The 13,645-nt window shown below is 39.1% G+C and overlaps 1 protein-coding gene across 1 annotated transcript in view; it reads left to right on the top strand.

Annotated features, from left to right (window-relative positions):
• The window catches only part of WWC3 (WWC family member 3), a 114,266-nt gene extending 100,621 nt beyond the window's left edge, over nucleotides 1-13,645 (top strand). The window contains exons 18-22 of the mRNA XM_019529344.1: nucleotides 1,244-1,408; nucleotides 4,572-4,664; nucleotides 5,568-5,798; nucleotides 6,573-6,700; nucleotides 10,792-13,645. Of these exons, the coding sequence (XP_019384889.1) occupies nucleotides 1,244-1,408; nucleotides 4,572-4,664; nucleotides 5,568-5,798; nucleotides 6,573-6,700; nucleotides 10,792-10,858 (684 nt within the window). The 3' untranslated portion in view covers nucleotides 10,859-13,645. The remainder of the gene's footprint in view (nucleotides 1-1,243; nucleotides 1,409-4,571; nucleotides 4,665-5,567; nucleotides 5,799-6,572; nucleotides 6,701-10,791) is intronic.

Genomic DNA, 13,645 nt, shown 5'->3' with positions numbered 1-13,645 from the left:
TGTATATAGTTTTGAATATGGTTTAGTCAAGGAAAGAGAATGGGAAGAATTGGTAAATCTCTCTTGTTCTGTGCCGTCTAGGTTGAGACTAATTGCCACTCCCAGACACAGGCAGAACAAGTTGGGTCCCAAGGCACTGTCTGCATGTAATGGGAAAATCAACTCCTCTGTCTAAGCAACGATATTTGAAAGTAATGGCCCTTTATCCAGAGGGGCTCCAGGTTTCTTAGGGAGATCAGAACTTTTTGAAGGATTTTGTATGCTCAAGAGCATTAAGAATAATGATGATGAGGAGGGCTGATCTTGGAGGCTTTTTGAAATCTAGGTAGGATAGAATATGTCTTTGAATCCCATGCTTTGGTGGTCCAGTGACTGGAGTGGCCAGTGCTGGCAGAATCAGCAGGAAAGCTGAATTCTTGGTGTACTGGCAGGTATGTCAAGAAGGGCTAGGGAGCAGCCAGATGAGAAGGAAGAAACTTGACTTATTTTGCTTTTCTGTCTCCAAACCTATACTGTGTTTTGCTTGTATGAGTCTTTTTTCCTACATCATAAATATTTTTGTTGTTCATCTCCTTAGTGATGCCTAAGGGAAGATGATTGCTGGGCAAATGATACTCCAGGCTACTCCATGTAAGGGAGGACCTAAAATTTCTTTCATAACCCAATGGGAGCGCTACAGAAGGGCTGGCAGATTTCCACATTTCAGCTGCAGGGTTTAGTATAAGGCTAGAGAGCAATCCCAGGGCAACCTTGGTCTGGTTTGTTTGTTTTTTTGAGCAAATAGAAACATAGGAGGGAGAAACTTGAGTCTCTCAGACAGGTTTCTGACATTCAGGATCTCCATATTTGTTGAGGCTCCTGTCATCACCTTGACAGTCTCCCCATTCCCTATGACTAACACTTGTTGATTTTCTGGAAAGTGATTCGGTTCTTTCTTTCCACTGAGGTAGGGGGTTAGGCAGCTGGCCTGCTGTTAAATTAACATCAACAGTACTACCACTACATAAAAATTTACTGTGTTATTGGGTTGTAATATTAATCTCCTAATCACTCGGAAGACAGCAAACTCTATTAGTATTTGGAAACTAGTTCCAGAATCTTGAATGCTCAGGTTTTCATAAATGAAATGGTCCATGCTCTGAAGGTTTCATTTAAGCCCAATCAGAACTTAACTAGCAAACTTTTCTGCTTTTCCTTTGAGGAGATCATTGGAATAAAGTTACTGTTTTGGCTATGATTTTAGGTGGATAAAGAGACGAATACAGAAGATCTTTTTCCAGAGGAAGTTGCTGTTCTTCCAAAAGAGAGAAACAGCCGTAGGCCCCGTGGTTCTGCTTTTGTTCGTAGTAGCACTATTGTTCGTTCACAAACCTTTTCGCCTGGAGCACGAAGTCAGTACGTGTGCAGAGTGAGTACAGTATTTTTCTTTGTGATTCCACCTGCAGGAAGGTGAAGTTGAAAGGTTCATTTGACAGTGTATATTAGTTCTAACTAATAATCCTAAACAGTATTGAAATATTCCTGTAAGAAGGAGTACACAGGCAGGAATTTAGCTCTATAAGAGCATTAATAATTAAAACATAGTATAGTCTTTTAGAGTCTTACAGGTTGTTAGATACAGGTCACTTCTATTACATAACTTTTCCTTCTATCTACACGGTGTCTAGTAGGGCTGTGCGAAATTTCGGCTGCCATTTCATTTTGGAGGTGTTCTGGCCTGTTTTAGCACCCAAAATGCCGAATCCAGAATAAAACGGAAGGCAACAGAATGAAACAAAACCATCAGAAATGTTTCGGATGTTTCCGAGCCTAGCTTGCAGGGAAACAGAAACTAAGAGGGAAGGGGAGGTAGGGGTGGGAAAGGACTGCTCTGATACTGACATCTGTAGCTGGCCAGTGTCTGCAAGGTGTCTGTGAGGTCCCTTCCAATCCCAGTGCTCTGGGGGAGGGATGGCAGCTTGCTGTCATCCCACACGCTAATCCCTGGTTCCACACCCATCAGAAAGAGTATGGCAGAGCCCCACAACCCTCCCAGGGGGCACTACCCCTGGATCTGTGTACAGGATGACAGCAGGTCACCGTGCTGGCTGGAGCCAGTGCCAACACCCAAGTCAACTCGGTGCAGCCCATGCTGAGTACTGCTGGGGGAGCAGTGGGAGAAGCCCCCATAGCTGCCCTGCCTTGCCTGGCCCCATCCCCCACCCAGCCTTGCCTCCCAGCGCTTAAAGGCCTCGCACTCACTGGCTGTAGCAGGGGCTGTGGGGGCTCTGGGGCCATGTGGCAGAGCACCCCCATGCAGCCTCTGCTCCCTGATATTTCGTCTCCCCACACGCCCAGCTCCAGCCTCCCAGCACTTTAAAAAAACAAACAAACAAAAAGCTCCCATACTCACCAACTGCAGCAGCGGGGATCAGGACCTTTGGGGGTTTGTGGCAGAGCCCCCCCTGCATAGCACGGGGCAATGGGGACAGCAGTGATCGCTCTCCCTGCTTGGCTCCCACACGGCAGCTGCCCCATGGCATGGGTGCAGTGAAGCTTGGCGAGATGCCGCACGCTGTCTGGGAGCTGGGGCTAAGTGGTGCTGGGCTCTAGCTGACAGGTGTAGCTGCCCCAGCTTCCAGGCAGTGTGTGGTGCCCTGTCAAGTCCCACTGCACCTGTGCAATGTGACAGCTGTGGCATGGGTGCCAGTTGGGGAGGGCAATCCCTGCTGCCCTGTGTTGTGTGGCAGGGCTCTGCCATAAGCCCTCAGAGTCCCTAATCGCTGCTGATAGAGCCCATGAGTGCAGGGCTTTTTTAAGTGCCAAGACTAGTTGGGGCAGGCCAGGCTGTGGATGGGGTCGGGCAGGGCAGCCATGGGGGCTTCTCCTACGGCTCTTTCTGGCCGATCTGAATCTCTGAAACAGCGTCAAAACTCCTAAACAGATTCGACTGAATCGAAACAGAGCAGTGATCCAAAACAACAAAATGAATCACTGTCCTCTGAAATGGCCAAATCCAAAATCAAAATGAGATGTAGCCCTTTTGCACAGCCCTAGTGTCTAGTACAAAGAGGCCCCGTTTGTGATTCTAGATGCTGACATAATACAAATCCTTAAGAATTCACATAATAAATTTCCAGGTATGTTAAGCATTTTAGATTAGAACATTTGCATAAAGTTGCTGAACATTTCTGTAAAAAGTATCTTTTATTAGAAATTCAGCATACTGTAGGCGGAACAGAAATGGGGACGTCCTTAAATGTGGCCATTTCTAGCTTTCGCAAGTTTGACTTTATAAATAAAGTGATTAATTTTGACTACCATATTTTCTTGCCCCCTTTCCCTTAATTCTGCTGCTGGAAATTTGGGTGTGCATTATTACAAGGAAATACGGCAGGGACAATTTCCACTTCTGCTGGGGAAAGGGGAAGATGAAAGTAATGTTGTAGTGGTGTAGGTGGGACTCACTAGCTACTAGCTGTGGACACTTTCTCTCCCTGAATCCCTCCTTCAAGGCTTCTGTTGCTGAAGTTGCTACTTGGTTACTAAATGCTACCTACCAGTATTTTCAAGGACGTCTTTGTTCATGCTTTCTTTCAAAAACAAGGTTTTTTGGGGGGGTGTTATATACAAGAAAAATATGGTGTATTTTTTCCTTGTAGAGTATGTAGCATTACTGTATTACAGGTTTTCCCTTAAAAAAAAAAACAAAAAAAACAAAAAAACCCCACAAAACTACAGTTTAGATCTTTTCATTGTATGTTGTTTATTTTCCACTCTCCTTATCATTTATCCTTCCGAATGATGAGAGGATATGATACTTCTTAATTTACACAGCTCAGATTATAGTTTAAATATTTGTCCCACACCATTGCTTGTTGCATACCTTTTTGTTATAAATGGAGAATATAGCCTTTTGTTATTACAGCAGAGATAGCCAAACGACAGTTTTAAGTGATACACTGCCACCTTCAGGTTTTGATCAAGTTAGTCTTTATTCATAATTAAGCAAAAAAGAGAGACAGCATCTCTGTACCCAGTACATTTTCATTTTGTATTTCTTTGTCACTAACAGTAGCCAAATTAAAATAATATTATCCTCTTACTCTTTTTTTTAATTCTTTTTTTAATTGCATATTTAATAAAGTGACATAATCAAATGTCCTCAAAAGAAGAAACTCCATATAATTGAGCTTAATTCATTTCTTTGAATAATCGATCCCCAAAAGTCATTTGTAAAATAAACTGTATTATTATGCATTGTTTACCATGGGCATCTGACTGTACCTGAAAAAATAGCAATTTAGTCATACTGGCTTGTTAGAAATAATGAAGATATTTGAACATATCACTAAAAATGCTTATTTGCCATCTTTTAACAAATAGACATTGTTCAAAAATTGCACAATAGCACTGGAATGTGGAGACAAATGGTAGTTTATCATGTAGCATGCAAACTTTTGTGTATTGATATAACTTAAATCTGCAGTGAACTAGAAAAACATTTGATTGTCTGAAAGAAAGCAAGGACTTTATTCCTAATTATGAGTTAGTAGTTAATGTCTCTTATGTTCACTATCTTTTCTAATCAGCTGTACCGCAGTGACAGTGATAGTTCAACCCTGCCAAGAAAATCACCTTTCATCCGAAATACATTGGAAAGGCGTACCTTGCGCTATAAGCAGGTATGTTAAGAATATAAAGATCTTTATTTCATTCAGTTTTTAGGGTTTTTTTATTGCGCAACTTTGACTTTAATGTACTTTAATGTAATTATACTTCTGTTATATAATAAAGTCATCTTATTGTTTGTAGGATAAGGGGTCCATACCGAGATTTAAAATAGTAATGGACAATTGTAAAAACTTATGGCAACTAATGCCCAGTTAAATAGATACAAATTATATATTGGTTTAATTACCTTCTCTCTCAAAACACTAAAGGTTAGATAGTGACCTGGGGAGCGTGCCAACAAAAGTGAATGAATGAGATTAGAAATACTGGAAATACTAGAAATACTTTTGAGAAAGATGTGGATAGATTGGAAAGAGTCCAGTGAAGAACGATGAAAATTTAGGGGCCTGGGACTTATGAGGAAAGGCTGAAAGAACTACAGTTATTAGACAGGACTAGAAGTAGTGTCCTCAACTGGCAACAAGGGAACTTTAGGCTGGAGATTATGCTGACCATTAGTCTGGTTAAGCATTTGAACAGGTTACTTAGAAATGTTGTGGAATCTCTACTCCTGGCAGTTTTCATGAGCAGGTCTGACAGATAGTTGGCTGGCATAGTTTAGTCAGGGGATGATCCTCCCTTGAGGAGGAGGCTGGACTAAATGATTCACTGAGATCCCTACAGCCCTTCTTTCCTATGATCCTACTGTGTTTCTAAATTAACACAATATTTTACAAGAGGATATCAGTTACTTTATTTTTTTTTTAAATCCTATGATAAAAAAGTTAAGTGAATACCTGAAAAATATGCTTAATCAGAACATAGTAATGTATCGTGTTGAGAGTAACCTCTCCATTTTTTTATTTATATTTATAATTTATATTATAATGCTTTTTATTTATATTATAATTCAGCAATCCTGTAGATCTTCTTTGGCTGAGCTTATGGCAAGGACATCCTTAGACCTGGAGCTGGATCTCCAGGCATCCAGAACTAGACAAAGACAGCTGAATGAGGAGATATGTACTTTGAGAGAGTTGAGGCAACGTCTGGAAGATGCCCAACTCAGAGGGCAGACGGATCTACCCCACTGGGTGCTTCGGGATGAGCGATTCCGAAACTTGCTGAGGGAAGCAGAGAGGCAGGTATGATATGCTGGGCTGTAAGTTGGGCATGTTCACAAACTTCATGAAATCTACTTCAGTGCAAATGCACCTTCAGAGTGCTTAAGTTAAGGGAATGGAACCTTCTGACGTTATAACAAGATTTCAGTGTTTTGTTTCTTCACCATTGTCTTATTGTCTCTCCCTACTGCTGTCAAAACACCACTGCACTGATTCCTAGTGATTTTCTTGTGATGACTAGGAGGATGGCATTGTCTAATCTGTCTGAAAAGTTCAGAACTCCCCTAAGAATTTGAATGTAGCAGTAGTTTAAAATATGCTTTCTGATATTTACTATTAGAATCGTATTATTATTTCTGTGCATTGTTTCTTCTACTTGGCCTCTGTAAGACTATATGCTGATTTATGTATTGTTCCATGTGCTCTCTTCTTGGGGCACATGCTTATTAATTCCTAATAATGGTAAATTGTAGCCAAGGCCACAAGCCTACAAACCACTGCAGAAGTTGTCATAGGATCTTCAAAACACCCACAGAGTTGATATAACCTCTCTCTTCTTTGAAATTCCAAACACCGTGAACTAGAAGAGGTTTAATATGTATGTTTCAGCCCTTATTGCTTCTGAAACAGTCTTATCAAAATTGAACCTGTGACTTCGGGCAATTTAAGTTTTTTTAAGACCACAGGTTTGGGCAGTTGTGTTTTAGAAGTCAAAGAGCCTATTAGGAATCTCCAGGAGCCTTCATCTCTGTTTCCAAAATGAGTATATAGTTTTGTTTTAATATTAATTTTCAGACAAGACAGACCAAATTTGAACATCATCAAGAACAAGCAGCTGAAAAAATGCTGAAGAAAGCATCCAAAGAAATATACCAGCTACGTGGACAAAATCAGAAGGAGCCTATTCAGGTGCAGACTTTTAGGTAAGCAGTAACATACATGGGAAGTGGTGCATGCTTATGTCTCTAAGCCAGTGGTTCTTAATCTTTTTGGAATTAAGACTCCATTGTTAGGTCAAGGCATCCTTCAGAAAATACCAGCTCTTTTTTCACTAATTTTTGATGACAGAAGAATAATACAGCAGTTTTTTTGTTGCAAAGAGCTTTGATCACAACAGGTCAGAATGTTTTTTGATGCTATGGAATCCTATTTGAAATTTCTTGGTTGATCTTGTGACTCATGTTTGCACAACATACAGTACTAATATTGTGTGTCACCCCATGGCACCCTGGCTAAGAATCACTGCTCTACGTGACTCTAAATGGACTAACATGTTGTAGTTACTAATTTGGTGGATTCAAATCATCTGGGATGGGTACTGTATCAGAGCCCTTTCATTATTTGCTTGATTTGAATGAGCCTTTCCTTGCAACAATTTATAGTACAAGGAATAATAATGAAAGAAGAGCTGCAGTATCTCTCAGAAAGCAAATAAAACTAGGTTCTAATACAAAAAAAAATCTGTACATTGTGTGCATCTATCTTGGGCTGTAAATCCATAGATTGATATTAAGGCCTCTGTAGGATATTGAGAAATGGAGCTTGTAGGATTTGTCAAATTCTTCCAAGTGCCAGTTACATCCCTGTAAGCAAAATTAGATCATTTAACATTATATATTTACAATTGCAGTAAATTGGATGCTTATCTTGCTGGGATCCTATGACCCCAGCTGACTTCCTGCCCTTCGGGCAAGGGGCTGGACTCGATGATCTTCCGAGGTCCCATAATGTCTATGAAATCTATGAATGCTGTTCCTGTAATGGCTTTTCCGTATTGTTCCAATTACTGTCCTCCTCCCTTTCATTGTCTTCTCTGTGTGCATTTTCCTTTCCAATCTCCTCCTCCTCTATAGTTGCTGCTCTCTTTCTTTTGCCAAATTCAGTGTTCACTTTGCTTGGCAGTGACATTGTTAAACATTAACACACATTATTGAGACAAAAATAGCCGTTTGTTTCATATATAAGCTACTCTACAGATGCCAAGACATGAAGAGCTTTAACAATGAGTAAATGCTGCAGTGAAGTGACTGGACAGGCAAAAATAGTTACATCTTCATATTTGACTGTAGCTTCATATTTGGCTGTTAAAACCTGTTTACTTGAATTTGTGTTAGAAGCGCTGGGAAGGCTTCAATAAAATCAACACGACTCCAAACTCAGTTCATTTTCTAGTTAAGACATTGATAGGCAGTCTTTGTGCTGCAGCAGGTTGGAATGACCTGACTCAGGTATGATATAGGACAGTACTAGGACCTGCCTACTATCTCCAACACTGCTGCCACTGCTTCTTACTGCAGACTAACTGCAGCATGGGAAAACCTCCCCAGTGCCCAGCTGCAGTGCAGTGTGGACAAAGCCTCATGCAACTGAACACAGCTGAAGATCCTCAGGTCCAAGGGCCGGGGATGTATATTGTTGCTCCTGATTAGAGTATGATAAGAAGGGGACAAACCCCTTTAGGCAGCAACTAAAGAGAGAGAATTGTTGTAAGTTTGGTTTGATATTTTTCATTTTTAAAATAGCAGATTACATGAATCCTATTGTCACAGGCCAGCTGGGCACTGAGTGTATCACTTTAGTTATGGGCTGACTGAGTGCTGCAGCTGTATCAACCACTGGGCTGTTTGGTTCAGGATCAAGGAGGTGAAGTTGGGAGGGAAGCAATGACAAGTTCCACTTAAGAGTAAAAATGAATTTTACTTATAACAGCAAAAAGATATAGTTTATACATATAACAGTTAGTACAGAGGTTAAGCTAATAAACAGACAACATAACAATAAAAATTAAAAATTGGCAGTGATAATAAAAACAGACAAATTAACAAAGAGTTCCCACTTGGTTAGCAACTTATTGATAGTTCCTTTAGTGTCAGGTACACATCAAGTTGATTCAGCGAAGTCGGGCATCCCTGATCCACAGTGTTGGAGGAGCACTGAGGAAGGTCCCTCAGTTAGGATCTGGTCCTTGCTCACACTGGAAGTAAAGGATCTGGGGGCATGGAACAGCAATGACCATGCTGTTCCGTCCTTCCTGCTGGTCACTTAACGTGCGTGTTCTATGTTAATCTGTTTGCTTTAGAGCCACTCACAATCTTACCCTATAGCTGTTACCCTATGGGGTTAAAAGGTGTTAGAAATTATTATAATAGGTTACTGTCCAAGCTTGGGTTAACCCAATAAGCAAATCACACCACATCACTTTGGGGCTTAAGATTAACATGTTTCTGCCTGAAGTTCAACCCACTAATAATAATTTTTTAAGATATGTTAATTATACCTTGTTTGTTAATCTTACTGATGCCAAGCAAAAATGTATTAAATCAGCTAAGTTCGCAGTTTCACTTCTGTTCCACTTTTTAAAACTTATGTCTGTCTTATGACCAGTACAAACAGTTATATATATGTGTATATAATAATATGCGTGTATATTCTTTACAGTTATACTTCAGACAGGCAGGAAACGTTTACAGGAAGCAGTTTCATAGGGTCTATTTTAGCCAATATTTTCAGATACCTTAAAAAAGCAGATGTTTTTTGCTACAAGTTGGTCATTAACCCTTTTGGTTTTGGCTATCACACCTATATATTAGGAAACACAAAGCAAGTGGGGAATAAATCAAATGAAAGGGCTGGTATACAAAGGTAATACAAAGCTGTTCCGTAATGCATGTGATCTACATGTACACAATTTATTTTCAAACTTATTCTAGTGTGTATGTTGGTTGTTCAAGGAAAAAAAAGGAAAAATATGAATAAGAATTTCCCTATTCCTTTAAATCTATTAATCCATAAATATGGCACCTATTTTAATTTATTCTTGTATGTGTTCCTTTCCTCTTATATCCAAAAGAATAATGATTCTAAAACTATAAATTGGACTTGGTTTATTATGGACTGTGGGAGATTTTGACTTGGTCTCCAGCAGGGTGCATGGTCCTTTCTGTTGATTTGTAGATTGTAAGGGGCTGGAAGGGACCTCTCAAGATCATCAGGTCCAGCCCCCCTGCACCCAGCAGAAAAGACAACTGAGGTCAGGTGACCCTAGCAAGGTGACTTAGTCCAGTCTGCTCTTGAAGATTTCCAGGGTAGGTGATTGTATCACCTCTGGAGGGAGTTTATTTCACAGTCTGGACACCCTGACTATGATGTTTTCCCTACAGTTGAGCCTGAAATGGTCTTCCAGGAGTTTGTGACCATTATGCCTGGTTTTCTCCAAGGGTGCCCTGGTGAACAGTTATTCACCAAGCCTTTGATGTATTCCCCTGATCTCCTGAGCACGCTTTAACAACTTTGCAGCAGCAGGGCACTGACCAGCATTGTCCCCCTGCTTTACCTGCGGTGGGTTAGGGTGCTGTGCCTTGTAGTTGTGCAGCAGGGTTGACTCTGTAGGGCTAGTAATAGGTTAGACAAAGATTTGTATGGGATGCTTTAAATAAGGATGATCCTGCCTCAGGCATGGCGTTAGACTTCATCAGCATTTCTCAACCCGTCGGTTGCAACCCAAAAGTGAGTAACAAAAATATATTAAAGGGTCATGAATAAACTTTGAAAATGGATCAACAAATTTTAAAAATAGATTCTCCTTTAAAGGAGAAAAACATGGGAAACAATAGCTTTTCCCTTGCAGGCTGGCAGAGTTCCAGCCTGCAAGGGGCTGCTTGGGGCTCCCACTGCCCTCCATACCCACCCCCTGCCTCCCACACTGGAGGGCTGGGACCTGGGGGCGGAGGAGTGGTCAGGAGTGAGGGGCACTGGTTCAGGGCTGGCCATCAGTGTTTACAAATGAATCCTGGTATTAAAAAAAAAAAAAAAAGCAAGCTTGAGAACCACTGGACTAAATGATTTCCTGAGGTCCCTTCAAGCCCTACATTTCTATGATTCTCTGATAAATCTCTCTCATTAAGTATTTGATTTAAAGTGGTCCTTATGCTAAATAAATATTGAATTTTTCTTAAATAAAAACTGTGTATATATTTGATTCACCTCCTTTTTATCTGTGTGTTTTCAAATACAGAGAGAAGATAGCTTTTTTTACAAGACCAAGGATAAACATACCTCCTCTGCCAGCTGATGATGTATGACATGTTGCATTGTAAACATGAAGTATTTATCTCTTTTATTTTAATGAAGTTATTACACTAGCTGTTTCTTTAAAACAAAGTTTGTGCAAAAGCTAATATACACATTTTGTAAAAAATAAAAAGTAAAAGTAAACAAAAACATATATATAAATATATATATACATATATATATTTTATAATAGTGACTGCAACAAGGCTTGGTTTTTCCTTGTTGTGAAATTGACATCTCTGAAGACAACTTATTTTATAAAAGATCAACTATCCTGTTTAAGAGAGCGTGTACAGTTTTTATGCTGTTTTATTTGACTTAAAGGCTGGAAGACAGAAACAAAGTGAGTTCAGGCAAATTCACTGTAGTGTAATTTATTTATAGTGTCTTTTTTCCTTGAAGGAAAATACCTACTTTTAAGATGTATTTTAAGACTGAAATTTTTGTTCTTCAGTATTTGTCATACAGTAGAATGGAAACATTGAGCTGGTTTTGTTTCTGATACCTGAAATGAAAATACTATGTTCTAAATTTTGTCACTTTCATCAGCTTTACTCTCTGTATCTTATTATGTACATTATATCCTTTAGCACTGTCTGTGTTATAGAAAAATATTATCTCCTGCAGTGTTTTTAATACTGATTAAAATGCCAGTAAACATTGCAGAATTCATTTGCATGTTCTTACTGTGCGCTAATCAATTGTTTTCATTTCAGTTGTGTCTATGTATCTTTATATTCTTGATTCTCAATTTAAACGGGGGAAGAAGAAGGGTGGCAGGTCTTTGTTTTTGCTGTTTTTATAAATGGAGCTAAAGGGGGATTGTAAGTTTGTCATATTAATATAATCATTAAATGAATATAGCATTTGAACAGTTTTCAAGATCATGGCCTGATGCAGAAAACCATTTGAGACCCAATTCTGTAAAGCACCTCTCTTCAAGAAGGCTGTCAAAGCACATGAATGAGTGCTTTCTTGAATAGAAATGCTTCCTAGGAACCATCTGGCCCTAGAATAAAGAGCTCACTCGATTGTCAGTTGGGCCTGCTAGGACTTGGTAAGGAGTAGCTTTACGTGTTACCAATTGCTTTAATATAGGACTGTCACCCTAAATTCCCGAGAATGCCAGTTTTGTGTCCTTGCATCTTGCAAGTATGTAAAAATACTTCTTACTAAGCTACTATATGCAATTTCTAATATTTTTTTCTAATTATATGTTAACAGCCGAAAAGGGTGCCATGTTCAAGGCTTATTCAGCTAAATTGCTGGAACAACCAGATCAAAAATATAGCTTTCTCTTTGTTAATGGGAGGGCATCAGGTCAAATTTGGCCCTGAATTTGGGTTTCATAAAAAAAACAAATAAATATGCTAGACTGATGACCAATAGAATATTGTTATTATTTTGTTATACACAAGTCAACATTCCCTTAATGTTTGAAACGCGTTCATTGTAGCATTCTGTAATAGCACGAGAACCTGAAAGTCAAACTGAGTCTCTTTTCATTGCCCAAAATGAGGCAAAAAGAAAGTGGAATGTAAGTTGTGATAAATATTTTAAATTAAAAATGCTAAATAAGTAAGCAAGTACTACTTGATTCCAGGGTTGGAAAGTATAAAATTAATTCTATCCCCTTTTGCCTGGCATTGTCCATGAAGTTCGAACCATCCCATCATTTGACTTGCCAAAAAGAGTATGCAAAATTGAGGAATATTGGCTTTGTCACAGTAAGAACCCTCATGTGTCTCTTCTTGGCAGTGGATTTAGATAGCTGTGGACTATGGTTCTTGTATCTAGATAAGAGAGATATGAAAATGCACAGTACATCAACCCAAAACAAATAAATAAAGACAATTGAAGGACATGTCAGTGTTGGGATAAAAGTCTAAGAACAGCACCTTTTTCATTGCTCATTACTTGAAGAGCTCAGTACACTAGAGGGAATTCATGCATGTTGCTTACAGCGGTTGCCATTAAAATGGCACTGTTTACCAACGGTTGCTATGCAGTGGTATCTGAGATATCACAAACTTATTGTAAACTTAGAATAGGAAATAAAAATGAAGTATCTGATGGTATATCTTGCTCATTTTACATGGTAACCACTGTACAGCATCCATATACCTTGCCAGTCTAAGTTTTTGACTGTTGTAATAAGTCCTATTTTGATGTGGTAATGAGTCATCATATTCAGTATTCATCTCTCTTGTTTTTGTCATGACTCTGTATGATTATGTCATTTGTATTATTTGAAAAGTATTTCTTCTACAAAATAAAATAATTTGCCAAAAATGTGAACAAATCTTTGTTGATTACCACCTTATAAGATGATGGTTGAAATAGTTTACATTAAGTGTACTGTAATAATACCCTTTACAAAGTAATTTTGTATTGTTGAGCATTGTTGTTTAGTTCAGTGTAGTCATGTTTCAAACTAACAGGCAAGGTTAGGGAGCTTGTAAAACCAAACAGTTTTAACAGATTACCCTTGAGCCGTGAAAGGGATGCAGTGCCAGGCATGGAAATATTCTCCCACTACCACTCTATTGAAAATAAAGGTGACATCTATGCCAGATGCTCATAATTAAGTTATTTCTGGACTTATTTTTATATATTTTTTGCTATGATGAACAGTTGCCCTTGGAAAAAGGTGATCAAGATTTCCCAACTAAGGTTTAATTTGTATTTTGCATAGATGTGCTGCAGATGGCTTTTTCATATTTCTTCCTGTTTATGAATTTACTGCACAGTAGGGTTCTCAAAATTGCACAGAATAAAGATATGTACCGTTATATGAA

This window comes from Crocodylus porosus, unplaced genomic scaffold (assembly GCF_001723895.1).
Source record: "Crocodylus porosus isolate Cpor-Errol unplaced genomic scaffold, CroPor_comp1, whole genome shotgun sequence".
NCBI classification, from domain to species: Eukaryota; Metazoa; Chordata; order Crocodylia; family Crocodylidae; genus Crocodylus; species Crocodylus porosus.
Note: the sequence above shows the minus strand (reverse complement) of the source record. Positions and strands in the feature narration are given on the sequence as shown.